This window comes from Scleropages formosus, chromosome 13 (genome assembly GCF_900964775.1).
Source record: "Scleropages formosus chromosome 13, fSclFor1.1, whole genome shotgun sequence".
Classification (NCBI taxonomy): Eukaryota; Metazoa; Chordata; class Actinopteri; order Osteoglossiformes; family Osteoglossidae; genus Scleropages; species Scleropages formosus.
In genome coordinates this window covers 24,688,672-24,716,603 of record NC_041818.1, presented here as the reverse complement: position 1 = coordinate 24,716,603, position 27,932 = coordinate 24,688,672, and the positions used below count along the sequence as shown (strand labels likewise).

At 48.3% G+C, this 27,932-nt stretch overlaps 3 protein-coding genes and 1 long non-coding RNA gene across 6 annotated transcripts; 1 reads left to right on the top strand and 3 right to left on the bottom strand.

The window, feature by feature from the left end:
* The first annotated feature begins 641 nt into the window (after nucleotides 1-641).
* Nucleotides 642-5,209, top strand: ube2a (ubiquitin-conjugating enzyme E2A (RAD6 homolog)). The gene is made up of 6 exons (XM_018733687.2): nucleotides 642-865; nucleotides 1,196-1,276; nucleotides 1,850-1,875; nucleotides 3,357-3,446; nucleotides 3,644-3,732; nucleotides 4,037-5,209. Exons 1-6 carry the CDS (start codon nucleotides 822-824, stop codon nucleotides 4,163-4,165), a joined length of 459 nt encoding a protein of 152 aa, XP_018589203.1. The 5' UTR covers nucleotides 642-821; the 3' UTR covers nucleotides 4,166-5,209.
* A 498-nt stretch (nucleotides 5,210-5,707) lies between these two features.
* nkrf (NFKB repressing factor) lies at nucleotides 5,708-11,110 on the bottom strand. Of its 2 annotated transcripts, XM_018733686.1 has the most exons (3): nucleotides 10,816-11,110; nucleotides 8,986-9,110; nucleotides 5,708-8,813 (listed from the first exon to the last, which is right to left on the bottom strand). In XM_018733686.1, exons 2-3 carry the CDS (start codon nucleotides 9,092-9,094, stop codon nucleotides 6,616-6,618), a joined length of 2,307 nt encoding a protein of 768 aa, XP_018589202.1. In that variant the 5' UTR covers nucleotides 9,095-9,110; nucleotides 10,816-11,110; the 3' UTR covers nucleotides 5,708-6,615. The 2 variants fall into 2 exon arrangements, with proteins under 2 accessions (XP_018589202.1, XP_018589201.1); XM_018733685.2 differs by having other exon boundaries at nucleotides 8,986-10,898.
* Nucleotides 11,111-11,666: 556 nt separating this feature from the next.
* septin6 (septin 6) lies at nucleotides 11,667-27,263 on the bottom strand. 2 transcript variants are annotated; one of them, XM_029257282.1, is made up of 9 exons: nucleotides 24,699-24,819; nucleotides 23,270-23,465; nucleotides 21,613-21,799; nucleotides 20,387-20,548; nucleotides 18,479-18,575; nucleotides 18,177-18,345; nucleotides 17,695-17,827; nucleotides 17,346-17,536; nucleotides 11,667-12,982 (listed from the first exon to the last, which is right to left on the bottom strand). In XM_029257282.1, the coding sequence occupies exons 1-9, from the start codon at nucleotides 24,817-24,819 to the stop codon at nucleotides 12,973-12,975; spliced, it is 1,266 nt and encodes a 421-aa protein (XP_029113115.1). In that variant the 3' UTR covers nucleotides 11,667-12,972. The 2 variants fall into 2 exon arrangements, with proteins under 2 accessions (XP_029113115.1, XP_018589147.1); XM_018733631.2 differs by lacking the exon at nucleotides 11,667-12,982 and adding an exon at nucleotides 27,171-27,263 and having other exon boundaries at nucleotides 17,342-17,536; nucleotides 24,699-24,813.
* On the bottom strand, nucleotides 15,289-17,339 carry LOC108923108 (uncharacterized). Its single transcript, XR_001965195.2, has 2 exons — nucleotides 16,597-17,339; nucleotides 15,289-15,554 (listed from the first exon to the last, which is right to left on the bottom strand). It is a non-coding gene; the product is annotated as an uncharacterized LOC108923108 (long non-coding RNA).
* Nucleotides 27,264-27,932: the final 669 nt, after the last annotated feature.

Below are 27,932 nucleotides of genomic sequence, written 5' to 3'. Positions count from 1 at the left end.
ATAGTTTTTGCTTTCACCTTAACTTTTAATCACTGAAACATTGATAACAACCAAGCACGTCGTACCCAACAACAACTAAAGAGTTAACCTAGACAGTCATTACTGTTGAACAAAGAATGGACTGAATTTTGACGTGAAACTCCTGTTTTCACACAATAGTTAACGCAGTAACTGGTAAGTATTACTTAATTCCCGCTATTACGGTAATTCCCGAGATTTATGTATTAATCTAAATGAGTCACGAACGACATATTTGGCATGGTCCCCGCCCCCCTCTTGGCGTGATGGTACAGTCCAGACTTCTCCGATCCTGGCCTGCTTAGACAAATAAATAAAATATAGCTACGGCCCGCTTTTCCAGATTTTCCTCTTCACGGGGCAAACAAAGTGGTGCAGTCCGGTTTCCCCACATCCCACCTATGCCAAACCTTGTTTCTTCCCCCGGTGTCGGAGAAAGTGGTACAGTCCAGTTTCACCACATCTCCCCCCCCCGTCGGAGTGATGGTTCCTGTCCCCCATGTCTGCGAAGATGGTTCAGTCCAGTCCCTATCTTAACTACATACTACACTGTATACCTGGTTTCTGCGTTGGAAAAGGTGGTACAGTCCAGTTTCCCCATATCGCAACTACAATGTACAACGTATATCTGGTTTCCCTCCCTGCAGGTTGGAGATGGTGGTACAGTCCAGTCTGTCACGATCCCGGCTTATTAGACAGACGGCTGACGCCGTGAGCTGCGTTTCGCCTCAGGAACCGGTGCTTGTTTTGTGTCTGACTGCGACAAATATATGTTACAGTTTAGCTTTTTTAATTAATCAAAGATGTCGACCCCAGCTAGACGGCGTTTAATGAGGGACTTTAAACGGTAAGCGCTGTGGGTATACTAGAAAAAAAGCTGTCATACTCGATTGGTCTCGGTGTGACAATGATGATCATGAGCCGGCTAACTTGCTTGGCGACAACTAGGCTTGGGTATCAAGAAGCAATAACACAATAATTTGTAATAGCTGTGGCAAAGGACCTACTCCGATGTCATATCCACGCAAAGTCCGTTGTTTGGTGTGGTTTCTGTGACTTGAAACGGCCAGCGGCGGCGGTTGTGGACGTGGTTGTGAGCAGCTCCTTCGTTTAACGTTAGCTGCGGCTGTGTGACTCGGGTTTTTTATTTTTTTTTTTAACCACGTTTTCACGGCAGGCTCCAGGAGGACCCCCCGGCTGGAGTGAGCGGTGCCCCGTCGGAAAACAACATCATGGTCTGGAATGCGGTCATTTTTGGGTAAATATGGAGGCTGTGGAGAGACTAGCCGGGTGGCGAACCGGGCTAGCCGGGCTTAGCTCGTTAGCTCGCTAGCTAGCTAGCAGGCTAGCCATCAGCCTTGAGTTGAGGCGAAATAATCGAGCTCACACAAACAGACACAGCTCGTCCTCAAGTTCTCATGATGTGAACCATCGTCTTTGCTACATGTAAAGTGGATTCCTCGTTGAACAGTGACGTTACTAGTGTTTTTACTAGTCCAGATCCGTCCGCCGCGCCGGCCCTGTCACGCCTGTGTCGGGTCAATCTTCTTACAGATCTTAAGCTTTCAGAATCCTCCTGTTCCAAATATTAGTAATAAGTTCAATAATAGCGTCGAATGTCTGTTGTTAGAAGTTTATTTTAGTTCCCCTCTCCTGGGAACCGGAGGGCAGTGAGGCCGGGTGTGCTGGTGACAGTAGGGCCAGGCTTGGCTGTTTCAACAGGTTATTGAATAATAATGAAGTGGAAAAGTGATTTACTACACATGATGGTGGTGATGATGATGATGATCATAATAATGATCACCTCACTGAACTTGTCTTTGTTTTGCAGACCTGAGGGAACACCTTTTGGAGATGGTAAGTTGAGCTTCTCCTCTTGGTTGATGAGATGTGAAGGTGAACCTCCTTGCGATGCTCCTTTATTCTCCCATTTCCTCCAACTCCACACGTTGAGAATTTCTTCAAAGGCCTTTGTTTATCGTATGAATGCCTTAAACGGTGAATTTTCCAGGGGCTCTGCCAAACAGGATGTGACCTAGTGCTGTAATCCCGTGTGTGACCTTACTGATAGTGTGCGTGAGCGGAGACCGGCCTGTTGGAACATGATACTTGTGGATGTGTGCTGGACAGCGGCTGGTGTCGGTCTTCCTGGGACAGCTGGCGAGTCATTTTCAGCTCAGGGTGCCCAGTTAGTTATGTTAGAGCTTTATTTTGCTGCCTGACCCAGTTTAGATTTCCTCATTGTATTGGTTTATGCTTGAAGTTTTTTAAATAATTCTTGTTATTGCCAGTACACTGTTTTGTTGCTGTGGGCTTGGGGGTCTCTCCCCCCCAGTCCTTTAACTTTCCTTTCTCATGACAAACTTGGGCAACTACCACACTGTGTGTTTTTGGTGCTGTGTGTTTCCGAAGTGGAGTTCTGGAATGTTCTAAGTCTCTTCCTCGTATTGGATCGAGTGTTACTTGTGATGCAAACTTGGATGTCCTGATGAGTAGTCATGTTTATACATGCAGAACACTATCTTGGTTTGGCAACACCCAGACCTTCTTACCAAGGTGACATCACATCCAGTGTCTTTGCAGATCCTGTTTGGTCTCTGGGACAGATGGGCAGTACTTAAAATTTGTGTAAATTGCACTAGTTACCCATACGAGGTATCAATATATTGTATGTCTACCGTTCCATTCGTAATACGTACACAAAGGAGTCTAAAACAAAACGACACTGTTCAGGCACGCTTAAAATGCTAATACAGTGGAATATGTTCCTGTGGTGAGCTGGATGGAAAGTACTAAAAGCCTATTTTGAGTTGCTCCTGTTGTTGTTGTTGTTGTTGTTGTTGTTGTTGTTGTTTACCTCCCTGAAGTGAGGGAGTGGTAGGAAGCTGCTACATCACAGTGCTGTGGTGTTACACTGGAAGTGTCCATTTATGAGCTCAGCAGGTGTGTTCCCAGTGTCATGTTCATGCATTTAACATTTTGTTCTAACCCTTCAGCCACAAATATGCAACTAGTTTCACTGAGGGCTTCGCCTTTGAACTGCACAATTCATTCAGCCAGTCACACTTCCGTTGTTGCACTGGCAACAATGGCTTTGCTTTGGAGTTGTATTAATATTAAGATTTATTCATTTAGCAACTAATTTTTGTCTTTAGGTGTACAGTTCAGGGCATATGGAAATTACTGATAATTGCAAGCTTTTCCACACTTGATTTTATCACCATGAATGCCTGTCTATGAAATGGAAAGCCAGTGGTACGGTAAAGCTAGTAAATGTTAAATGATGCTTAAATCTTTTTTTGCCCCACAGTGAAAATAGGCACCCTTCTGTTTTTCAGGTACCTTCAAGCTTACAATAGAATTTACTGAAGAGTATCCAAACAAACCTCCAACAGTTCGTTTTGTGTCTAAAATGTTTCATCCCAATGGTGAGTTGTCAGTTGCCTTCCAAAAGTATATGTTGCCAGGAAGCACAAATAAGAGCCCACCTGCCATTCTTGTTGCTGCGCACACACACATACATTTGCTTTTCTGTATAAGCTTAAAATGAGTATGTTCTCTGCAAAAAGCTGTGTGCATTATTAATGTAGATTATTTTTTTTAAGAAGATGGTGTTTTTTTTCAGTTTATGCAGATGGTAGTATATGTTTAGACATTCTTCAGAACCGCTGGAGTCCAACTTATGATGTATCTTCAATCCTGACGTCTATACAGGTATGTTGGGGGGGAAAAAAAAAACCTGTATCATGATTTAAAAGTTATTTAATCAGCAGATGTAATTAACAATCTTAATGGTATTTCTATAATGAATGTAAAAGCTAGCATGTCACATGTTTCTAGTGACTGACAGATTAAAATTTCTATGTTATTGTAGGGTCACAGCTAGGGTAACAGCAGAGTATTGGCTGTATTGTACATATGTAGCCATAGAATTGGAACAGTTTGTAAGAACCAAAGTTGCAGAATAGGAAAGAGGTGAACTGATGATAAATTTTCTCCAACTTTCCCTCCACCCTAGTCGCTGTTGGATGAGCCAAATCCGAACAGTCCAGCCAACAGCCAGGCGGCACAACTATACCAGGAGAACAAGCGCGAGTATGAGAAGCGTGTGTCTGCCATTGTGGAACAGAGTTGGCGTGACTGTTGACAGCCAGGACTGGATGTCAGTGTAGGACATGTAGTGCCCTGGTGCGACCTTGAGAGCAGCATCAAGAGGAGGAGTAACGGTCTTCAGACAGAATACTATGAACACATCACATCGTGTGCGGTCAACCCTTCCTCTCCATGAACCCTCTCCCATGCCATCCTTTTCCATAGGACCATCAGTTGTGTAATTGTTTCCAGGTAGAGTGCTGTTGTCTCTAACCCACCTGCCAGAACCTTCTTTCTGGACAAGTTCACGCTTTCACTGAAGTAAATGTACCATGTTGTACCTGGGTTATAAGTATCACTTTTTTTTTTTTTTTTTTTTTCTTTGGTCCTTTCACCTTCAAAGGTTTTTACTTTTTGTTGCAGCATTTTATTTGGGTTTTAATTGGTTGCTTCAATGGTGAGGTTTGACCAAAGTCTGCTGTTCAAGATTGTGTGATCCTGTTTTAATTTTTTTTTTCTCCTTCTTCCAGTTATGTTCCCCTTTGCCCATGTTTATTTCAGGATGCTAGCTGCTGTGTTCACATTAATGTGAATTACTTTGTCCAGTGGGGGTTCCAAAACACTTGTTACATTTTCTTGTACTGTGATATGTGAAATTATGATCATGAAAGCTAAAGCACTGCTGAATGTGTCCAACACTGGCAATATGTAAAAGCAAGTTATGAACTTTAGATTTTCAAGTGGAAAGGTTTGAAAGTGTTCTGTGGCTCAGGCCATATTAGGTTTTGTTAATCTAATGCAGTTATGGCTGTAGCTCACTTTGTGTGCATATACTTCCTATGCACAGGCTGTGTCCACTCATCCTATTCAGCTACATGATTTGTTTGCACTTGTCTTCCTTGGCAATCTGTCCCATCTTCAGTACACAACCTTACCCACCAGTGTGTGAGCATGTTAGCTTTGGCAGATGTAGAGGAACTCCAAAGGAAGGACTCTACATGCAAATGAGGTTCCAGGGTCAGTGTGTATAACATCACTAGTAACCCATGTCAGAAGCTGTACCTTTTTCTTTTCTTGTAAATAAAAAAGCAAAATACTACTTTGAGGATGTAGAAATAATTTAATATTTGCATTACTATTGGCCCAAAACATTCCTATGGAAATGATATGCTTCTGCTTTAACTATGCAGACCACTTAAAAGCCTGAGTGAGTGTAAGTCTGCTGTTAATATTAGTTCCAAGTCTATTTAAAGGACAGTATATGTAGAACCTCCATATAATTAAGTTACAGGAGACTGTCAGCCGATCCTTCCATTATCAGTAGTCACACGTCCAGTGCAGGGTCTTAGCAGTCCAGAACCTATCCTGGAACTGTGAGGTAAGGTGCACCCTGGGTATATCAACTGTCAGCCTCATTCTCACAAAGGGGCAATTTTAGAGCCATTAGTAACTGGGGGCAGTAGGGTGCAGCACCAGTGCTACCTGCTGTGCCACCATGCTGCCAACTTCCCTAATTGTCAACCTTCTGTTTCTCCACTATATCAGGTTAAAGTGTCTGCTTGCAATCGCTTCAGTTATGCAATTGGATTCAGAAGTCTAGTCTATTCTGGTCAGTTTATTTGTTATAATTAATACAGCTGCAAAACAGACAACTCATCTGTATTCACTTCAACCAAAAATACATGACATGGTGATACTGCAGCTGGCCAAAATTAAAGGTCTGCACTTGCTCAAGAAAATCCAAACCACCTACTCACAGAAGAAGCTGACACTTGAGAACGTGACTATTCCACTTCTACAGGAAATTGCAAAGGAAACCGAGGTGCCCCTAGAATTAAGAGCAGACTTTCGGATGGAGCCAAGTGCATCCCTTTAGATGATTTTCCACCCTCTTAAGGTTCATACCATCCTTTGTGGCGCTCTCAGCCTCTGCAATCCCCGTGGAGGGTGTCAATGGCAAATGACAAAGAGCGGCGACTCCATCCTTCACAGCAGCAGCCGAAAAAGGATTCTGCAAAATGGCCAACGTGCTGCAACTAATCTGCCCAACCAAAACTTTGTAGCACTCCTAGAGGTGAAATGTTGTCAATGAGTATTAAAAATGGCTCCCTTGTAGAATATGACTTCCCCATCCAGAACTTGACACACAGTCTGATGGCAGGTAGCTCGTGAGAGACAGGACTGTACAGGGTGACGTTCTGCTTAGAACAGGTGAACGGGGTGGGGTGGGAGCAGCAGCTACAGCAGATCCATCTACATGAATTCTGGAATGACAAGAAGATGGAGGGACGGGAAGAAACCCCATACAAAAATAAATACAAATTTTCCTCTGACGGCCTCTTTCACGTATTCTTCACGCTCGCAGGATGAGGAATACAGAAGCAATAGGTTCCCAAAAGTAAATACACTTTCAAAATATGTCTAACATTTGTCTGAAGCAGAAAAATACTGTCAAGAGCTACGCTGCCACGCACCGCCGGTTCGCCGGCGCCTCCGGGCCTTCGGTCAGTGCGAGGCCTGAGGTTTGACCAGTTCGTAGCGGCCGACCTGCCCCTCCTGCAAGAGCTGCCCGATGAGCTGCTCCTTGTGCACCTTTCGGCTCACGATGAGGAAGCGCTGCCGGCCCTGGCCGTAGGACTTGCTGCGGAGGCCGTACTTCTGCGACACCTGGTGGATCTGCTTGCGCTCGTCGTTGTTCAGCTCGGTGGAGAAGCGCAGGTCATCCTGGCGGTCTGAGCTGGCGTACTCACGGATGATGTCCTCGATGTCCCTCTTGCTGAGCTGGTTAGCTGGCCTGTCCTTATCCAGTCCCAGACCTTCCCTGGAAAACTGCTCCTTGACCTGGATGGGCTCGGCGATGCCGTCGCCTTCGCGGCCCAGTCCGCCGCCTTTCCAGCCCATTTTGCGCAGCAGCTGGTTCCCGATGTTGTCCTCCTTGATCTCCTGCCGCGTAGGGTCCTCCACGACACGAGCGAGGATCTGGCTGCGGGAGATCGCATCCGCGTTGCCTTCCTTTCTCAGGTTGGACTTAACCACAGCCTGCGTCCTCCTCAGGGTGGCCAGGGCTTCTTCGGCTGCGATGTGCTTCACCGTCTTCTTCGGCCCGATGCCGGACGCCACGTACTGGCCCTCCAGGTACACGTCGCACTTCCAGCGGTGGTCTGGCAGCACGGTGAATTTGTAGTCGGCGGTCACCTTGTTGAACTGAGCGGTGTCGTTTATAATGCAGATGGCATTGTCCGAGTTCTCCAGGATGACGAGCTCGCTCAGGTTCTTTTTTCGGCACCCGTAGCGCCCCCCGTTGTAGGGGTTCCCTTTGGAGAACTGCAGCTGCTGCTGCTGCTGCTGCTGCTGCTTGGCTTCCTGGTTCAGGCGCAGCTTCCGCAGGGCCTCCTCCGCCGCCGCGTGCTTGGAGGTCTTCTTGTTCCCGTTGGCCTGCGCCACCAGCTCATCCTGCAGGTAGACGCTGCATCTCCACATGCTGCTGTTGGGAATGAGGTCAAACTTGTAGTCGATCTTCATGCGATTGAAGGCGGCCGAGTTGTTGAGGATGCAGATGGCGTCGTGCGCGTTGTCCACGATGACGAACTCCGTCCAGTGCTTGCGCTTGTCGTACTCGTACTGGCCCTTGGAGCTCGGCGGCGGCTTGTCTTCCGGGTTGCGGAGCGCCGGCAGAAAGGAGGGAGTCGGCGCATGGATCTGGCACACCACCATATCGTTCACCAACATGTGCCTGTACCTCCGCTGAACCACCCGCACCTCCACTGGCTTCTGGAAGAGCTTGACAGCCTGCTCTGATGCTCTGTCCCTCGCCCCGTTCTTGCTGCCCGAGTAGCCGGTGGCAAGATAGACGCACTGACACCTCAGCTCGCAGGCATAGCCGTCCGAGGGAACCTTTCGGTTCTTAGGCAGATCCGCCGGAGGGATGTCCTTCAGGTTCACGTAAATGTATTCCGGATTGGTCTTGCAGGCCTGGATGCTTCGGCTGAGGATGAAGTTGTAATTGGTGGTCTCCGCACCACTCAGTGATGTGGGGTCTCTCAGAGTGGTTGCCATAGCGGCGGAGACCCTGGCGATGAGCCTCTGCTTTTCCTCCAGTGTTGAGGGGGAGATGGGCGCAGGACTCCCAGAGCAGGGCTGGGCGGAGATGCTCCCATAGACTCTGGAAAAGGCCTTGCTGGAGGAGGGCCTGTCTTGGTACCCGAAGGCCAGACCGTGGCGCCTAGAATCCCAGCCCCCCGAACGGGCTCCCCCTCGGTACTCGTCAAACCTGGGCGCCTGAGAGTGGTACCCTGACTGCTGCCTGGCACCGTACGCCTCGAATCTGGCCGAATAGTCCTGTTGCATCTTTGTCATGAAATTCGAGGCGCAGCCCCTGCCCCCGAAACCCAGGCCGTTGGTGCTGCTGGCACCCATGTCCCTCTCCGCGTGATCCGACCAGGCATTGGACCCGTAGGATACGGCCCTGCAAAAGGAAGGGTATGGAGCAGGTGCCCCATACGATCTTCCACCGTGGTGAAAGTGGTGGTTCTCCCCATCCCTATGCCTGGGGCTGTTCGCCTCACCCCTCCTGCGATACTTCTCGTTCTCCTTCTCGTCCGTACCGCCTCCGGGTCCCCCACCCCCGCTCACAAACTGCACAGGTTCGAAACGGGGTCTGGGACCAAACTTTGACAAAGGCATCTTCCTCATCGGCTCTTCCCCTTGAGGAGAAAGAAAGGAGAAATAAAAATCACAGAGGTCGGAGCGGGTCGGCCCGCTGGGTACAGACACGACGTACCACGCGCCTCGAACGCATTACGAACATTAGCCGGACGTGCAGAAGAGTTAGACCAGAACCCGTCGGAAGTTACGCGACACCAAAGTGAGACTCACTGCCATCGGATGAACTTGGCCTCTTTTTTGCTTCAGCACCTGGAACCAGCTGGAAGGAGGGCATCTCGCCAACGCCAATCCCTTCTGCCATCACCAGCGCCTTCGGCATCAGTTCCGGGCCATTCCTTTGTGCACAGAGCAGTTTCGGCAGGGAATAAACGGCAGTATGTAGCACAGAAGCAGGGGATGGGGGAGGCGGTGCTATCATTACACTGGTGTGAGAAAACGGGTAGCAACGCACTTCCTGTCACTGTCCTGCTTGGTGTATTTTTCCATAAGTTAATAAGATGCAACGGTTAAAAACAGGAATTTTATTGGCACGAATAAGACACACCTCCATTGTACGCTGGGCTAATCGACAGGTCGTGTGTGGAACAGGTCTTTTGACCACTGAAAATATGTTGCCGCATAAACATGTCAAAATCATACCAAAAACGTATAACCGCATCTACCGGAGCAGCCCTACCCGTAACCCTCTTCTTCCGGCCTATTGGTTATGAAATTTGAGTTACAAATAACATCTTTGTTCTAATAATTAACAGGCCACTTTATCAGCAGATATTACACACAAATGTATCATTGCGTTAAGACACATTTTTATACAATCCAAGCTGCTCCATCATTTATCCACTGTGGATAACAGCTCGGTCAGTGCAGGGTAATGGGGGTCTGGAGCCTATCCCCGAAGAACAGGGTGCGAAGCAGGGTGCAGCCCGGCCAGTCCGTCACAGGACAATCTCTCTCTCGTTCTCTCACACACACACAAGGGGCAATTTAAAACTCACAAAGTGGCCTGAAACATGTCCTTGGACAGTGGGAGGAAACCAGAGCGCCAGGAGGAAACCCAGCCCAGGTGCAACGTGCAAACTGGAGCCGGACAGAGATGAGCGGAACCGGAAGCTACACTTGATCGCAGGGCCCGGGAGGAGAGGGATCACAGCCTCCCGCTGCACCACCGTGCCTATTACTACACTACTCTCTGACTCCTGGCACTGCTGCTACTCTGCTCTCGCCTGCGTGACTTGCAGCCCCACACACAGAGAGACACACTTACACAGCTCTCTTCACGCAGAGCAGCGGCAGAAATCACCGCGATCGTCTTGCTCCCCGCCCCCAAGGCGCTCTTTTCCACCACCAGACTCCGAACACGGGCCTAGCAGCTAGCTAACATGCTAACAGGCTAGCAGGCTAACGAGCTACCTAGCCACAAGCAGCATGGCTGCCGCGCTTCGCGGTGCATCATGGGAAGCGCAGGGTCGACTGCGTCAAGAGCCCAAACGAGTGAGGGACACCAGCGAATTTGACACGATCTCATGTTTGTGTAAATTAAAGCACATTCGCACCGCTGGCCGCCTCAGCCGAAAGCCCGAGCTACGCAAACGGGCGCCGCTCCTTCGTTCCCCGCCGGCCGCTCACTTTTAGTTACGCGTCTACGCCGGAGCGAACAGCTGCTTGGACGGCGGGATTCATTCGGCGTCGCCGGGTGACAAAAGCCCCAACTCGATGTGCGTCTGCGTGGGCGCGCGCGCGCCTGTCGCTTCGGCTCTCGGGCTGCGGGGGTCCGAGCGGCGGCGCCGTGACGCAGTCGAGCAGCCGGCCGGTCACACGGCGCTGAATGGGGGGCCGGAGTCTCTCCGCCGCATCCGCGCCATGTTTTCTCGCGCACACTCGACTCGCCCCGTATGCGTATCATGATACCCGCGCGTTCCAGCAGCTCAGCGGCCTCGCGGCTATGCCGCGTGCGACCCAGAAGCGAGTCCACCCCCCACACACACCCAACACACCCCACACAAAATCAGTGCCCGGCGCCCACCGTGCGCTTTATTTCACCTGGATGGGGAGCCGCTCCGCCGCGCCGCGAAGCTCCTCGTCCGTCCGAATCGTCGAGCCTTTTTTTTCCCGAGCCTGGTGATGGTGGTGGAGGGGGATCCTCCCGCGTCCGGTTCGAAAAATACAGCAAAAGAAAAGTGGCCTTTTGCGAGGGTCAAACAGCTGCCCCCGGTGTGATGGCCGTGGGTAAAGGCGTCCAGAGTGACCCTCGAGCCCCTGGAGCACCCCCAGCTCCCCAGGCGCCGCACTCCGAGCCCGCAGCCTCCTCTTCCTCCTTCTCGGCGTGCGGAGGTTCCCGGAGCGCCCGGTAGGGGGCGCCCATCGGCGCCGCTGAGCTGCGCTACCGCTGCCCGCGGCCTCATTGCGATTAATACACCGAATACAGTAATTGAATATGTTTTCGGCGCTGCTTAATTGCGAATATAATGATAATGCGCACTGCCTCTCTGTTTTCTGTGATTTTTAATGTACGGTTTGTAGGTTCCTTAAGCTCCGTAGGCCATATAGTTTCCCTCCAATCCCTTTTGGAGACGATAAATCACAATAATAAATTGCTATAAACTACTAAGTATCACAATAAATCCCCTTATAAAATATTTTTTTGTCTGTAGGCAACGGCTTTAACCCTGTCGCGTGAAGGTTCAAAACCTGAGTGCAGCTGGGAAACGGTGGTCTTTGAAGCCAGTGAAATTAATATTATAATAATTCCTGTTACTGGTGCTGGAAATGCTTCTTGCTGCACAATAATAAGAATTCAACAAACTGACACTTTTTGCAGTTTTATTGAAAACGTACAACAATGTTATTAAACAATAAAAAAAAAAGAATATTTCACACATCATGGATGGTGGTCTGAGAGTCTATAGGCCTGGAGGAGCAATTATGATACTGAGAAATAGCGACACCACAAAGTTCACACAGAAAAGTCATTTCCAAATAATTCAAGGGATCTCCAAAATGAAAAATCACATCAGTATACAAAATAGATTTTTTTTAATAGATTATTAAAGTAAATGTGTGCTCATACTGTGTATTTTCCTGTGAAGTCATTTACAATTAAACAATTAATCTGGACATACATAGCACGTTGGGGCTCATTTTATATTTGGCATGTTTATGTTTTGAAAATTCTTTGAACCATTTCAAGATAGTCTAGAGACTATTAGATTGAGAGCAGTGCATAAAGAAAATGTTTTATAAGAAAACATGCACACATCAACCACCAGTGTAAAACAGATTAGGTATGAGGTATGTAAAAAAAAAAAAAAAACTTTAACAAGCACTATATGTTATCTACATCAACAATTAGTCATTTTCTTACTCTTCTCGCTAAAACGGGAAAAAATCCACCATTCTAGCAAACTACATTTTGAACGGATTTAATTAATGTATGTTTTCCTGTACTGTCCAAAACCTGTATTAATTCAAGAGAAATAACATTTCCAAAGGTGACATACAAAGAGGAAAACTATGAAATAAAAATAGGAGCAGTGTCCTGCCATGAGATTTTAACTGGGTTCAAATGGGAAAATGCCTCCCTATCACAAAAATAGTAACTGGGGGGAAAAAAACCATTTAAAATTAGCTCTAGAACAAGTTGCTTTAGAACAAAATTATTTCTCACTTTTATGTAATTAGTAAAAAATTCAGATGGATCCCAAACTAAAATCTGAATTAACTGTAATATCCTTTGCAGAAGCTGTACAGTGAAAATAACTGTAAAGCTTAATGGTCATTGTCACAGAGGTTAAAGTTAAGAAATTAATTTTTGTAAGACCTGAGCAGACCGAGAGATCTGAGCAAACATACATTTCATTGCATTTCGCACAGAGGTTCTTTTTTTTTTCCCCCAAATTATTCTGATAGCTGAGATTTTTCTCTTTTTTAATGTCAATGTAGACCTCAAATAAGTCTTCCGCACGACTGCACCCGGGAGCCCTGCCCTAATCCATAAAGCAGAGCTTCTGCTTCCAGGCTGAGAAACCCAAATGCGGCGCACATATGGTCACGCTGAGCAGGACAGATGGACAGATGTAAAAATTAAACTGGACATTCTGGTGGAGCGAGCGAGAGAGAGACAGAAAGTGGGCACAGTTGCATAGCTGCCTAGACTGTGTGGAAGCTGCAATCATCTCTTCAGACAGGCGGCCAAACACATTAAAAGAAGCTAGAAGAAAAAGAGAGAGACAGACAGTTGGAAAGAGAGACACTGGTTACCACAAAGCACTGCGCAGCCTGTAAGAGCAATGAGAGCAAACATGCCTGGGAGTTTTCTCAGCAAGGGTCAAAGGTCACACAGCCCCACAGGGGTTACCTTCCGCCAAACCTCTGAGCAGGATGGCTTCTCAGTGGATGACCTACATCATTCAGCATTTCTTAAAGCCATATAGTCTATTAACCTTTACCCTATTATTTTTCTTAATTCTGTGTAATCTACATTATTTATGGCAGTAAAAATTACAAGCATGTGAGCTGTAGTACTGCTCCGTTTTAAATAACTTTCGCCGCAGCCTCGTCGAACTAACTGGCCAAGCGGGGCGTGAAACGCAACAAATATTTAAAAAAAAAAAAAAATTTAATGTAATCAGATTCACCCCCTTCTTCCAGGGTAGGTCAGATTTGAATTTCATGTGCACTATTACAACTTCATACCAAAAGTCAGCAACACCAAAGTAATAAAAGATGGACAAAGTTGTCCTAGGTAGCATTTCAAAGAGTGTCTGCTTAAAGGAGAGATGATGATAGTAGTAATAATAATAATAATAATAATAATAATAATGAAAACACTGCAATTCTATCATTAAAAGCCATAAGTTAAAGAGAGAGCGTCAGTTAGTCGAAAAAGCGGAGCACAAAAGCACAGCCTAGAGGAAATGAGTCAAAATAATTAAAAACTCAGCAGTCATGCTCTTGTGAAAGCAGAAACGAGCGATGCGGTTAGCACTGTGGGCAAGCGCACAAAGATACACAAAGAAGGTTCCAGAAACACATCAGTGTGAATCAGAACTATCAATGGCCCAGACGGGGGTGGGTCCACTGTGGCTGTCCTGGTCACACTGGCCACAAAGCCAAGGCCTGGTCCCAAAAGCCTGGGCAGCGGAGAGGCAACTACTCAGTGCAGAGCCAAGGATTGCTGTAAAGGAAGGCAGATACACACAGAGCGGTGAGCCACACCTCGTACCAGAGACCCCAAGGCCCGAAATCCCGATCGCGGCGTTCGCAGCCTGACGCCCGACCCCCGGAAGGGCGGTAGGGCACATGAACAGGGAACCTTTGTCTGTATGGCAAAATACAGGTCTGTTCTCAGGTGTGTGGGACACATTGCTGTTCGACCCCACCATGTGACACCATTGCTCTGCCTCTTAGGCGCAGGTTCGAAATCGAAAACGGAGGAGGTGGGACGGAGACTCATCTTGCCCTTCTGGCCCTAGGTGCCGTGGTTATTGAGGGGCCCCATCTCCTGTTCTGTTGCTGGCGAGAGGGCCGTCACTGAAAGAGACCGCTGTCTCACCCGGGCAACGCAACCCTGCGCCTCCCTAAGAGCTGTAGAACAAGTGTCACGAGTGACGCGAAGAAGAGCGAGAAGCGTGGAGACCTGGCTGTAGGACAAGTTATGGTAAATCACTACGCACAGGCTTTACAGCTTAGGCTGAGCATCACACCCCCAGGTCACAGAACAGAGAACCCCTGCAGTGAGAATAAACACCTCATATGAGTCTTCAAACAGCTTCTATTTATTACTTTTGGAATTTGTTTAGTCTTAACTGCGCTGCTGTTTCGTCATGTCGCATCCAGATGGCTGGCATTAGAAGGGCTCTAATAAGAGAGAAAATGACTGGTATAATTTATTCTTTATGGAAGAGCTATTTCTGTGCAAAGGCCTGTTTTGCGGGGGGCTGGGCCGCATATCCATTTCCTAGGTATTTTGTCTTTATTTCATATGGAGAATTCAGACTTAAAAATACCCAAAATGTGGACAATCAGACTGACAGGCACTAAAATAAGGTAAAAATACAGCTCGGAAAATCAGATCAATGTGAACGCCTTTCATCAAGGGTACTGGAACTGGGATAGAGAGACCATAACGGTGTTTTTATATCTGCACATGCTTGAAGGTGAAACATTCCTGAAGATCATCAAGCAAAAGTTATTTCTCTCCTGAAGTGACTGGGAATAAGTCCATGATTGCTTAACATGAATAAACACACACACACACTATATTATAACAAAAAATCTCAGTGATTTCCTTTATCATTCTCAGTTATTCTCCATTCATTTTAAGTGAGAAGCACGTTAGGCAGAAGCAGAACTAAAAAGACAGTTTAGTTGGTAACTTTCTACTAAAATTCACTTTCTAAACAGCCCACAGATGCGTGATCATGATCGTAAGACCGTAGCTGACGTTGGGCTCGTTTAACAGCGGTCATGCGTGTTAACAACTCGGTACAAAGTAGGCGGAGTCATGCAGAAAAGACAAAGCAAAGGGGGTTTATTAAAAGCGACTGAGAAAAATTCTATAAAATTGTTTTAAAAAAAAAACACAGTGTCATGTTTATAAAAAGAACAAAGAAAGCATGAGTCAAGCATTTCACTTCATTGACACTCAAGTCTGGCTTCTTTCCCCAAGCATGACCTGGACTGTGCTTGGACAGGGGCAGATGAGTGTGTTGCAAGACTCGGGGCAGCTGTGTGTGAGAGCTCATTCATAGGTGGTGAGGAGTTTCTACAGGAAGCCTGAACTGGAAAGGAGAAACAGGGACGGTCACATCAAACTACCGAAAAAAAACAGGTCCGTACGTAATTAACATTTACACTCCTGTTAGTGGCAGATCAAAAATGGCTCTGCTGACAATGTAATGCAGAACATGTCAACACATTTGAGAGCAAACTGAACAGCATCTTCCCATGTGACACTGCACCTCAAAATTCCCTACCTCTTCCTGTACCAGATTATTTTACTTTGACAACGAAATTATGGGGCACGTCAAAAAAAAAAAACAAAAAGGTTTTATCATTTGAAGGGTACGCAGGTCCTACATTAATCATTCTAGGCCTGCACTGATCATTAAGCCTGTTTCAGATGGTAAAGCTCCCCAGAGTAGTAGTGTAACAAATATGCAATATATTTGACCCCCCCCCCCCCCCCCCCAACAGCCTCTTCTTAGAACAATGGCCATGTTCTGCTGGTGGTTTCCTCTAGAAAAAAGAGTGCAGACCACACCAACTGTGACAGAGACTCATCCTGAAGATACACACCAGTTACGTGGCCCTTGCCATCTGAACTGCTTATTGTCCCGTGTCAATGGGCAGGCGGGGGGCGGTGGGGGTGGGAGAGTGGACTGCAGACGGTTTATGGCCACGTGGCGTGTCGGGGAGATGTTAACGCTTTGTGCCTGGCACTGGGTGAGACCCTGAAGGAGATGCATTTCATCGCCGTTGGACACGTGTCCCGTAAAACGAACGCGTGCACATACTTTGGGACGGAATCGTGGAAAATGCTTGTGGTCTCATATGCGGAGTGTATCCATCTCTGACAGTTACTGCAAAGTCTCTGAATGCATCTCAAAGCTCACATTATATAGTCATTTTTAGCAAAGGAACAGTGACTAGAAAGGAGACATCAGCAGAGGAACATCTGGTGGAGGAGTGATAGGGATGAGCTGCTGGTGAAGAAACAAGTAGAGGAGGAACATCTGCTGAAGAGTCATTACAAAAGGAGACTGTTAGGGTTAGTTAAAGACCCATAGGAGAAGGACAAGGACTGTTAGTGCGGTGTCTTACCAGGATGGGGTCTCTCGTGTAGCATGCAGTGAGCGGGGAGGGTTAACTGGAAAACACATATCAAACAGGTGAAACACACAGAACAACAAACGGGAGGTTTTCCAAGAGGTCCAACTGCTTTGGTGGAAAAAGCGGTTTACAAAAAGTTAGGTTTTTACGGCACAGGTGACATCCAACCGCACCAAACTGCATAATCGAGGAAGGCCGAGGGAGCTTAGGACGGTGAACGTTTTCCGCATAAACCTAGAAGTTGTTCTGCCGGGAAAGAAATTATTTTACGACACGCCGAAGGAGAAACAACTGAAAATGGAACCCAAGAGCGTTTGGCGCTGCAAAAGAAACACGACAGGGGAGCATTAAAGGGCGAAAAGGCAGTCAGTGAAACAACAGTCCTCCTCTGGAACATGTGGGAACAGTGCAGAAAAACACAGCGCTGTGGAATTATAAATAAAATGTTTAAATGAAATAAATTAGTCAAAAAAAAAAAAAAATCAACCAGATGCTGAAGAATACAGAAATCCATCTTTGGCCTCATCATTATGATGTGTAGTTGTTAAATCACCGGGCTCATACTGGTCTCACTAATCTCCCTTAGTCCACTGAGCCACGCTGACATCAGTCAATGATTCTTATGCAGTATCATCATCATCATCATCTCTCTTGAGATGATGGAAGCGGCTGAGCGTTTCCGTTCTTCCACGGAAGGAGATCCACCTGAGCAGGATGTGGAAGAGGAGGGTGACACTTACTTTTTCCTGTCCTTGTCCCTCTTCAGTGTGGTGATGCCCCCTGCCTGCTGGCCCTGGGACTGCAGCAACTCTGTCGCCGTCTTCCTCTGCTTGAAGGCGTTCACGTCGTCGTCCAGCACCTTCTTCTTGTCCTCCAGCTTCTTCTTCTCGTCCTGGTGAAGCTTCTTCAGTCGGTCAAACTTCTCATGCAGCTGCATGTTGCGAAGGAGGGGGGGGGATCAAGAGCACCAGTCACCGTAACTACGCCAGATACGGACCTTGCCGTCCGATAAAGTGGGAAATTCAGTCAATATTCGTCACGTTTTTTGGGCGAGTTTGTTCTTGTGCGGAATTAACCCAAAACACACACCTCCTTCTCCGCCTCCTTTAGCTCAGACTCCTTCTCTTTGACTCTGAGGACGAACATCTGCCTCATCTCCTCCTCCTTCCTCTGCAGCTCGCCCAGGAACTCGTTCCGCTTGGCCTCATAGGTCTCCTGTAGACTGGAGGTGGAGAAAGAAGGGAGGATGGGAGGGAATCGAGGCTCAACGGCGAAGCCGGTTACAAGTAGAATCCGCCAATGCGATGAACGGCAAAACGAGAAGATCGAACCCTTAACGGAGTCTCGTACCGGGACCGTTTGATGAATCTTAAGATTTTTCTTCAATAAATAACAACTCCTTTATTTTAATGCGAAATCGTGTTCTGTGGACACTTACATAATGTCACTTTACGTCCACCCGGCTTCGACACAAGCGCAGGTACGGACACCGTTGACGTCCTCCTTCGGTCCAGCTCCAAGCCCGGTCGCTCTGGCATCGCAGCCCCCGCGGGCCCGCGTTTAGTGCTCACCTGAAGGGCTTGCTATCAGGGTCCGTGTCCTTGAAGCCCATCTCCTCCAGCTTGCAGCGGCGGTACAGCTCGTAGTGGCGCGTGTGCGTCTGCTCGCGCAGGTCCTCCATGTTCACGCGGATCAGCATCTCGCGCAGCTTCACGAAGTCGCAGTGGTTCTCGTTCTCCACTGCATCGAGAGAGAGCGCCGCGTACGTCAGCCGCCGAGAGGGGCGGTCATCGCCGTGCCATCCGGCTCACGCGTCCCCCGCTGTGTGTGTACGCTGTGCATTTGACCGCCGATGTGTGCGGGGACCCCTCACCCTGTACTGTGCCCCAGGGGTACTGGCGTGCTTTCGCCATCTTGTTCCCGATCTTCACCTCCTCTGTGCTTCCCACCACGGCGAACGGCAGATGGCCCTGCGCAGCCCGCACACAGAGACCTCGTCAGCTGGCTCTCTCTCTCTCCCTCACTCACACACACACCACCTAATACTACAAACTGCCACTCAGAATCCAGCTTCAGGATCAAGAACAGAAATGACTCTATAGTTGCACTGCTGCTTCAAAGTACGCGAACCCCTTGCGCCCCTTAGTTTTACCACAAAATGGATATTTAATGAGAATTAGTCTTTCTCATCTCACACAATAGGTGTGTAACGACCAGTTCCGCACGTTGCTTTAGAGGAAATCGTGTGCGTAGCAGAAACACGGAAGTAGGAGGAACCAAAAATAAGCGAAGCTCAGGTTGCACAGGTTAGACCAAGTAGGTAAGTACAATTAGCCACGTAAATCATAATCATTTATTAGCAATGATTGAATTTTTGGGTCTCTTTTTAAATATTTTATAAAAAAAATAATGACCATCCCTACAGGGTTCACATACTTCCAAGAGCACAGCGTATATGTGTATTCGTTCATTCAGCTGACACTTTTTTCAAAGCAACTTACAATGTTAAGGGCACAATTATTTACCCATATATAAAGTTGGGTAAGTACCTTGCTCAAGGGTACGACAGCTAGAGGTGGGGATCAAACTCATAACCTTTGGATCCAAAGGCAGCAACTCTAACCACTACGCTACCAGCTGTCACCATCTATGTGTGTGTGTGTGTATGTATATATACACACATATATATGGAAAAAATAAATGCTTCAATAACAACGAAAAAACAGGATCCGGATCATTAACGATGAGCCCAAGACAAAGAGGATAAGAGGACGGCTTCTGCAACTGCACCCCCGACGCCCGTTCCATCTCCACCGATCGTCCCCACCACCGTCCGGTCCACCCATCCGTATTCCCGTTCGTTTGTTTTTTCAAGCTCCTTCCAAGCGGCCCCCTTCCCAGCTTCGTGGGAAGCTCCCGGCAGCTGCGGGAGCATCCGAGGAGCCCTCGCGCCTCATGACGGAGCCGCCTAATTGATATTGTACTGACCTCCTGTCATTACTCTGAACCTCCGAAGCACACACTGTACCGTACCGCACTGTGGGATGTTCTTCCCAGGAGCGAGAGGGGAGCAAAAGGGTGTTCCGAGAGCGAGCCAAAGCCCGTGGGGTCTACGTGCGTTTCCACGTACGCAAACTGCTGTGACAGCGCGCCCAGGTCAGCCTGTTTCGCTGCGCGTCTGTGCTGCAGGGTGTCCGTGCTGCCGAAGATCAGCCCCACAGGACAACCGAGCCCACTAGCCAGAGCGGGTTCTTTCCCGCACTCGGCCCCGTCGGAAACTGGGCCTTCCGTCGTGCCGTTTCCTGCCTCCAGGCATCGGAATGCTGGACGCAGATGGTTTGCCGCGAGAGGCCTCGCCTTCACAGCCGCTTGTCTTTTCTGAGAGGAGGAAACTTGGCTCCGGCGCAAAACATGACGATTAAGTAAATAAAACCGAACTCGGCAAAGTTCGGAAAGAAGGCCAGATGCCGTTGCGCTAAAACAGAGACATCTGGTCACATGATACGGCTTTGCCGCGTTTAGCGTTATCAACAAATCTGACTTACTCTCGCCTTCGTTAGAACTGATCATAGGTCAGATCGTTGCTAACAAGAATGTAAGAATAAGAAAACCACCCAATTTGGAGCATACGGCTTCTTTCCAAGTTGGCTGCGTTTACCACGCCTTCTCTGCGCTGTACGGTAAGCCTGCAGTACGAGAACGAAACCCCCAGGTCGCGATACACTCGGCCCAGTGGCTCGGCGAGCAACGCGCCCGCGAGGCTTGAGGACATCGCACGTACGTTCATGGTGGAGTTGATCTCGGCCACCGTCTCGTCATCCGTGGGGAACTGGTAAATCTGCACGCCGTTGCTGACCAACTCGCTCGTGATCTTGATCTTGAACTTGGCGAGTTCGCTCTTGGAGATGGCGTCCGACTTGGCGACGATGGGGATGATGTTGACCTGCGGGGCACAGAGGGAGGTCACTGCTTCCGGGGTCTTTCGGTGACCACCAGCACCAAGGCATCCAGAGAGAAAGAACAAAAGCACCATAAAAGGAGTCTATAAATCAGTCTATAAAGTCATTAAAAAGAACTTCAATCTCTCTCTGTGTGTGTGTGTGTCTGTGTGAGAGAGAGAGAGAGAGAGAGAGAGAGAGAGAGAGAGCGCAAATGCACATTTCAGTGTAGCTAAGGGTCTGTGTGATGTTAGTACGCAAGGTTATAAATATGACTTGATTATGAATAAACACTATCTTTGTAGCCCAAACAAAAAAGCAGAGTAAAATGTACTGCCGCCTGCTTTCAGCTGGAGCAGCAGGTCTCTGCTGTGGGTGGTCAGAAAATAATCTTGTCGTTTTTCATCCAATAAAAACGCATCACACCAGGATACGGACACTAAGACAACTGGAGCCGTTGCCCGATGTACACTGGTACACAGGACGCATTCGGAAAGGGGAAAGGCATGGCTCACTGGATAAGCATCCAAGTGTGGAACTACAAGGTTGCAGATGCTAGTCCCCAGGAGGACTCTGCTGTTGTACCCTTGAGTACATGCCCAGCTGATTCAAGGTAGATTGAAGAACAGACTCTAAAACCTGACGGTACAGAAAATACCAGGGAGATACTGTATGGGGGGGAGCCTGTCTGATCTGGAACTCTGCCCAGGAGGAGGGGGGAGAGGTTTGTGGGATGCTGGGGGTCCATGAAGCCTAGGAAAAGAAGCTCAGGAGCTTTAATCTCTACTCACACAGACCGAGGTGTGGAATATACGCAAATAAACCTGCTTCTGATGGGGGACATATGTGGAATTTTGCATAATCTCCAAGACAACAGCAGCCTGGAAACAGGTGGCACATCAGACATTTGCACGTGGACTCCACCCTGCCCTGCCACTCCATCACCAAAGGAAGGTAATGGGCATCGTTCCACAGCAAGGGGTATGTTCCACAGTATTACACTTCTGCCACCAGTTCAGGTGTTTTATAGAGTCCATCCCCCTTGCACCCCAGACAACCTCCCGGTCACCTTGCTGTCCAGCTTCTTCATAGTGACCAGGTCCAGGGATTTCAGCGAGTGGCCGGTGGGGGAGATGAAGTAGAGGCAGGCATGGATGCGTGTGTCGTGGTAGCTGTGCAGCGTTCGCTTGATCTTCAACTCCTCCTGGAGGTACGCCTCAAACTGGGCGTCAATAAACTCCACGATGGGCTTGTAACTGCAAAAGGTAGGAAAGATTGCATGCGCAGCAGTCTTGTCTTCAAACCCCACCCCACCCCCTAGCATCCTGTGTGCAATACAATCTTCCACAGAGGGATCAATGTGCTGGATAGGACAACACCGAATCGCGGCATCTCTCCCGGTTTGAGGGCCAGTCCTGCCCCCTCCTTTGGAACAAATGCTTGCAACAAGTTCTCTGCAGTCCATTGCACATTATTTCATACCCACCTACAGTGTACATATGGTTCCACTCTGGTAAGAGCTCAATGGAAAAGGCTGACATTTCTATAAGAGCTTGGAGAAATTAAAACTAAGTGAAAGATTAGATTCATTCTTGGGTTCAAAGTGTTCAAGAACAAAAAGTGTCAAGCATGAGAAAATGTGACTCAGTGGAAAATAAATATCTGATAGAGCCACAGAAGCTCTGAAACAAAGACACTAGTGAGGAGCAAGAGAGGCAAAGCAGCACCGGCAGCCCAAGATGGGATGAGCGCCAAGTCCTGTTGCTTAAAGCCCGTTTCCATCCTTAATTTAGCATAAATACTGGCCTATAGTCTCTATTTTTGAGACAAGACAAGCATATTTGACGCCTGACCCATGAGCTGTCCTTGTTATGACAGCCCCAAATCACGTAAAATACACCCCCTCCTCCGTCAGCATGGGTCCGAGGTTATGACTGCCACCCGTACGACATCACTCTTTGTCCTTTTATTGAAGAGAGAGCACTAGATCAGGTACCAGCTGAGCTCATGGCTCAGACAACAGAGGACCTGAAGACTGTGAGGACACAACATGCGCCACAGCGAAGATAGAAACACTCTTTGCTTAGAAAGACTTGTGAAACCCAAACAAAACAATCGTGGTTCCACACTATAGGTACCAAGCTCCTCAGATTTCCGAGGTGGTCCCCCAAGGCTCTATACTTGGACCAGTGCTGGTGCTATATGGTCAAAAACCAACAGTTGAAGAAGCAAAGGATTTCATACATCTGGAAACTTAAAGAATCTGTGACCACATTTCGGTTTCTTCATGTTACCGTTTTCTCCGGCCGGTCTCCTCATTTGTTTAGTTTGGCAAGGAAGTCGTCCTTTTGTGACGTATATTTATGAAATCATTAAGCTAAAGGGAACAAATGAGAAAAGCAAAAGCCACATAACCCACATAAACCCTTAAAATAAAAATCACAGGCCAACTGTGGACTGAAACAAGAGAAGATTAACTCATTTTAATACAACACCCCATCAGAGATATAATTCAAATAGAGCGAAAAAGCAACCCTTCGAAGATGTATTTTGTTACAAATAACAAATGCTTCCTATTAAAATGTTAGAAAACTATATCAATGGAAAAAACTGAGGTCTGATCCTGCTGCGCTGAGCTCACACCGCAGGGCAGTACCGGAAAGCAACAAACTAATGGGAAGAACACAGCGGATTCACTGGTGCCCCTCCCCCACCGGTGGACCCACCTGTCCTCCTTGTTGATCTGGTCCCCAAAGCCCACGGTGTCAACCACGGTCAGCTTGAGCCGCACGTTGCTCTCCTGGAGCTCGTAAGAGCGGGAGCGCAGCTGCACACCAGGCTGGTTGTGTTGTGTGGGCTCGCCCTCAAACTTGGTGTTGAAGAGCGTGTCCATGAGGGTGGACTTCCCCACGCCCGTCTCACCTACAACACACGACACAGACGCGTGTGCGCCAAGTGAACCGTGTTCTCCCAAACACATTCCTTTCTTCGCTTCATGCTCCTGTGTCTTAAACAACGCTGACGGGACTCTCGGCACCAGCGATAGCTTAGTCACAGGTTGCAGGTTCGAATCCCACCTCCAGCTGCAGTACCCGACTCCCATTCAGAATCGGATCCTTTCTCCCTCTGCTCCATTTCCTTCAACTACCTTCCCTAAAACAGCAGTTCTGGGTCTGGAAAATCCTCATGCTAAAGGCCGTTTCTGCAGATTTATTCTGTACATCTATTTATTCATTCAGCTCACACTTTTCTCCAAAGCTGCTTACAATTTTAAGCTCCTTACACTGATTCACCCATTTATGCAGCTGGGTAATTTTTACTATATTGTCTCAGGGTAAATACCTTGATCAAGGGTATCACAGCAGGAGGTATCATTCGAACCTGGGGCCCTCGGGGGAAGGCAGCAGTTTTACCCGCTACATTACCTGTTACCCACCCACCCTACATGTCAAGAAGCACACAAAGAAGAAACAGGCAGTTTCAGTGCTCTGGTTTCAGTGCTCCTCAAACACCCCCCACTATAGGACTGCACCCTGTAGGCTGGCAAGGGGCCAAACCCATGTCAAATGGGCCCTGGCTGACCGAGGGCTCAGGCTAATACCTCTCGAGATCACAGAGCGCCCATATGCCCGAAAGCAGAAACAGTTCTCCATAAAATCTTAAAGTAAGCAGTAATATCTATTTTCATTCGATCCTGCTAGTTTGTTCCACCACAACCACAGACAGCCTGGAGCCCGAGTCTCTGACGGCTCTCGAGGCCTTTCCCCGAAGTTCCTCTGAACTCAGAGCTGATGTTTTTTCCAGTGGAAGACGTTCAGCCTCCACTTGTTTTCAGAGGCCTTTGGGAAGTAAGGAAAGAGGGGGGCAGGGGAGCGTTTCACCTTAGCGAAGTGTTTCATTATGTAGGGAGCATAATCAACAGGAATTAAAACTGAGTGCAGAGCCTTGCAGAATTATAGGATTTTCAGCAGCACACAGCAGTGAGCTCAAAAGAATCAGGACAGCCATCATCATCATCATCATCATCCCTGAACTTATCTCGAGATGAGCTCTATGCAAACGTATTGGGGAAGCTTACTGCGCGATTCTACTCGAACTGTGTACGACCTGCATTTGGAGCGTGTATTGGGGTGCTGCAGATGTCTTCCCACTCACCCACGCAGAGGATGTTGAAGCAGAAACCGTGGCTGACGGACTTGTTGACCAGCTGGTCAGGCATGCTGTCAAAGCCCACATGTCCGGAGAGCGGGATGGAGCGCGCCCCCTCCGCCTGCATAACGACGACATGGGAGTGGTTACCGCTCATCCTCCTCCACCTTCACCCATTTATACAGTCGGAGGACAAAATTCACGTTTAGCGCCTTATTCAAGGGTAAGAGAACAGGTTCTCTCTCTCGCCGCCGCACACTCTTCTCTTGAGAGAAGAGCACACACTCGACAGCACTTTTGCAATTTCACACATTTACACAGCAGAGCGTTTTTCTTCCCAAATTTACACCTCGAGCTCCTAAAGCCCCTTCAGAGACATTCTGGTCACAGATTTAGTTCATCGACCAACGTGGCACCATCGACTTGCAGAAACAGTGAGCTGAACGTCAGTCAGGTAATCCAGTAACAACAATAAACACCTGCAATATTATACTTATTTATCTCTTTATTCATTTAGCTAAAGCTCTTCTCCAAAGTGACTTGCAACGTGACCTTTCTGCACTAGGCCACTTACACCAATTTACCCATATACACAGCTGGGTCTCTCACACACACACACACACACACACACACACACACACACATACACACACACACACACACACACAGTCTGAAACTGCTTGTCCCAAGCGGGGTCGCAGCAAACCGGAGCCAAACCCGGCAACGCAGGGCGCAGGGCTGGAGGGGGAGAGGACACACCCAGGACGGGACGCCAGTCCATCACAAGGCGCCCCAAGCGGGACTTGAACCCCAGACCCACCGGCGAGCAGGCACAGGCCAAACCCGCTGCGCCCCCCCAACAGCTGGGTCATTTTTACTGTATTAATTCAGGCTCAAGACCACTACAGCGGGATTCAAACCCGGGTCGTCGGAGGGTAACAGCTCTAACATTGCTGTACCCCTAGTGTAATATAATGTCATGTTCTGTGTATCAAATATAAAATGCATCTTAAGATACCCCGGCACAACACCAAGTGTAACATTCCAATGTGTGCATTATTCTAAAAATACGTAACATTAAGCTTTATAACGCGATTTAACGACGCATTCCTTGGTTTAAGGTGCAGATCTGTGATTCCGAGTCAGATCTCCAGCAGCGGTGCATTTACTGCAGTTTCTCTTTTGCAGAGTCCCAACTGCACAGGTACTGATCTGACTTCCTGTTTCCTCTCGACACACACTTTAGAATTCAGTCTGCAAAGAGAGAGAAAAAAAAAAAAAACCTGTTTCGAACCACAAAGTACATATTTGGAAAGTCCCTGCTGCCATAGTGTCATCACTGTCTTCCGCAAGCGGGGCCGTGCTGCTGCACACACGGCTGTCTGTGAAAACAGAAAGAGGCTAAAACATAAATGCATAAAGACAAATATTCGGGAAATCTGATTCCAAGTGATGCAAACGAGAAACGCGACCCATGATGTTAACGAACACACGCGGGCGGCTCATGCCATGGTGCACCTGCCACCTGTCCTGGCCCAGACACAACACACCCCTGCAGCATCCTGTCTCACACACACACACATCACACCCGAACCCCAAAACCAAAAGTGCACGTCGGAAATACGCATTTTTTAAAAGTTTACAGGTTCACCTTTACTTAAATCCACCAGATCAACCATAAAGCCAAGAGCATCATTCGGAGATGTTCAGGACTGGTGTGGTGATGATGCTTGATGGTCTCATAAACACACTAGAGCCTGAGTTGTACACACACACACACACACACACACACACACACACACACACACACACACACACACACCAAAAAGGCCCAAATCCATTTCCCACTGAGGTTAATTCCTAACATTTTTAAAACGGCAGTTCTTTCGCTTTCCTCCATTTATCTCCGCCTCGATTCAATCAATGTCACCACGAAACAGGTGTCACTCGGCACCGCCACCGCTGCTCTCGGATACATTGTTACTCATGTCGCTGTGAACTCAAACTCGTTACTTCCTTCTGTTGTAAAAGTGTGGAGCTCAACAACAGAGCCGTAACTAAATCTCCAACCTGGCTAAAGCAAGAGAGACGAAGGCAGTAAAGAAGAGGAAAAACTACCCCGATACGATCACGAGGCAGTTATTATCATTTAAAATACTGCAATGATATCTAAACGAATGACGCTTATATATAGCGTTACAATAACTATATAATTAAATACTGCGAATTTGGATGTATTGTAAAATGCACAGCAAAATCATCGCACGGACGTTGCTGATAAATGAACAAATCCGCGATTCATTCGGATCATGTCCTCATTAATTTTTACATCAGTGTTATGCTACGTAGAACACGAATTATATCACAGAAGTTGAGACAGAGCCTACAAAATGGCTGAATTTATTTTACAGCGCGCACTGCGGACATCATGTTACTTGAAAAAGGGTAGATGGTGCGTGAATGAGGAAGAGAACCTACCGCCTGCCGAACGATCTCGGTCGCCGCCATGGTTCAGTGAGAGGAGTGTGAACAGGAAACGACTCGCTGGGCACAGCGCTGAGGCTGAGGCTGAGGCTGAGGGGGTGGGGCTGGGGGAGGAGTCTGAACAGGAAACGACTCACTGGACACAGCGTTGAGGTGAGGGGGTGGGGCCGGGGGAGGAGTCTGAACAGGAAACGACTCACTGGACACAGCGCTGAGGCTGAGGGGGTGGGACTGGGGGAGGAGTCTGAACAGGAAACTGCTCACTGGGCAGAGCACTGAGGCTGAAGGGGTGGGGCTGGGGAGGAGCAGGGGGAGGAGTCTGAAAAGGAAACGACTCACTGGACACAGCGTTGAGGTGAGGGGTGGGGCTGGGGGAGGAGTCTGAACAGGAAATTGCTCACTGGGCACAGCGTTGAGGTGAGGGGGTGGGACTGGGGGAGGAGTCTGAACAGGAAACGGCTCACTGGACACAGCGCTGAGGCTGAGGGGGTAGGACTGGGGGAGGAGTCTGAACAAGAAACTGCTCACTGGGCACAGCGTTGAGGTGAAGGGGTGGGGCTGGGGAGGAGCAGGGGGAGGAGTTTGAATAGGAAACGACTCCCTGGCACAGCGTTGAGGTGAGGGGGTGGGGCTGGGGAGGAGCAGGGGGAGGAGTATGAACAGGAGACGACTCACTGGGCACAGCGCTGAAACTGGATGGGTGGGACTGGGGGAGGAGCTGGGGGAGGAGTCTGAAAAGGAAACGACTCACTGGAC

What these genes read in the sequence shown, in the direction of transcription:
- ube2a (XM_018733687.2), top strand. Translation starts at nt 822, where the DNA reads ATGTCGACCCCAGCTAGACGGCGTTTAATGAGGGACTTTAAACG. An exon ending in GGGAACACCTTTTGGAGATG is followed by an intron (nt 1,876 to 3,356) that starts GTAAGTTGAGCT and finishes TCTGTTTTTCAG; the next exon opens with GTACCTTCAAGCTTACAATA. An exon ending in TAAAATGTTTCATCCCAATG is followed by an intron (nt 3,447 to 3,643) that starts GTGAGTTGTCAG and finishes GTTTTTTTTCAG; the next exon opens with TTTATGCAGATGGTAGTATA.
- nkrf (XM_018733685.2), bottom strand. Translation starts at nt 9,193, where the DNA reads ATGATAGCACCGCCTCCCCCATCCCCTGCTTCTGTGCTACATACTGCC. An exon ending in GCCAAGTTCATCCGATGGCA is followed by an intron (nt 8,814 to 8,985) that starts GTGAGTCTCACT and finishes TTTCTCCTCAAG; the next exon opens with GGGAAGAGCCGATGAGGAAG.
- septin6 (XM_018733631.2), bottom strand. Translation starts at nt 27,200, where the DNA reads ATGGCGGCGACCGAGATCGTTCGGCAGGCG. An exon ending in CCGAGATCGTTCGGCAGGCG is followed by an intron (nt 24,814 to 27,170) that starts GTAGGTTCTCTT and finishes GTCGTTATGCAG; the next exon opens with GCGGAGGGGGCGCGCTCCAT. An exon ending in AGATCAACTCCACCATGAAC is followed by an intron (nt 18,576 to 20,386) that starts GTACGTGCGATG and finishes CGGGCTGCGCAG; the next exon opens with GGCCATCTGCCGTTCGCCGT.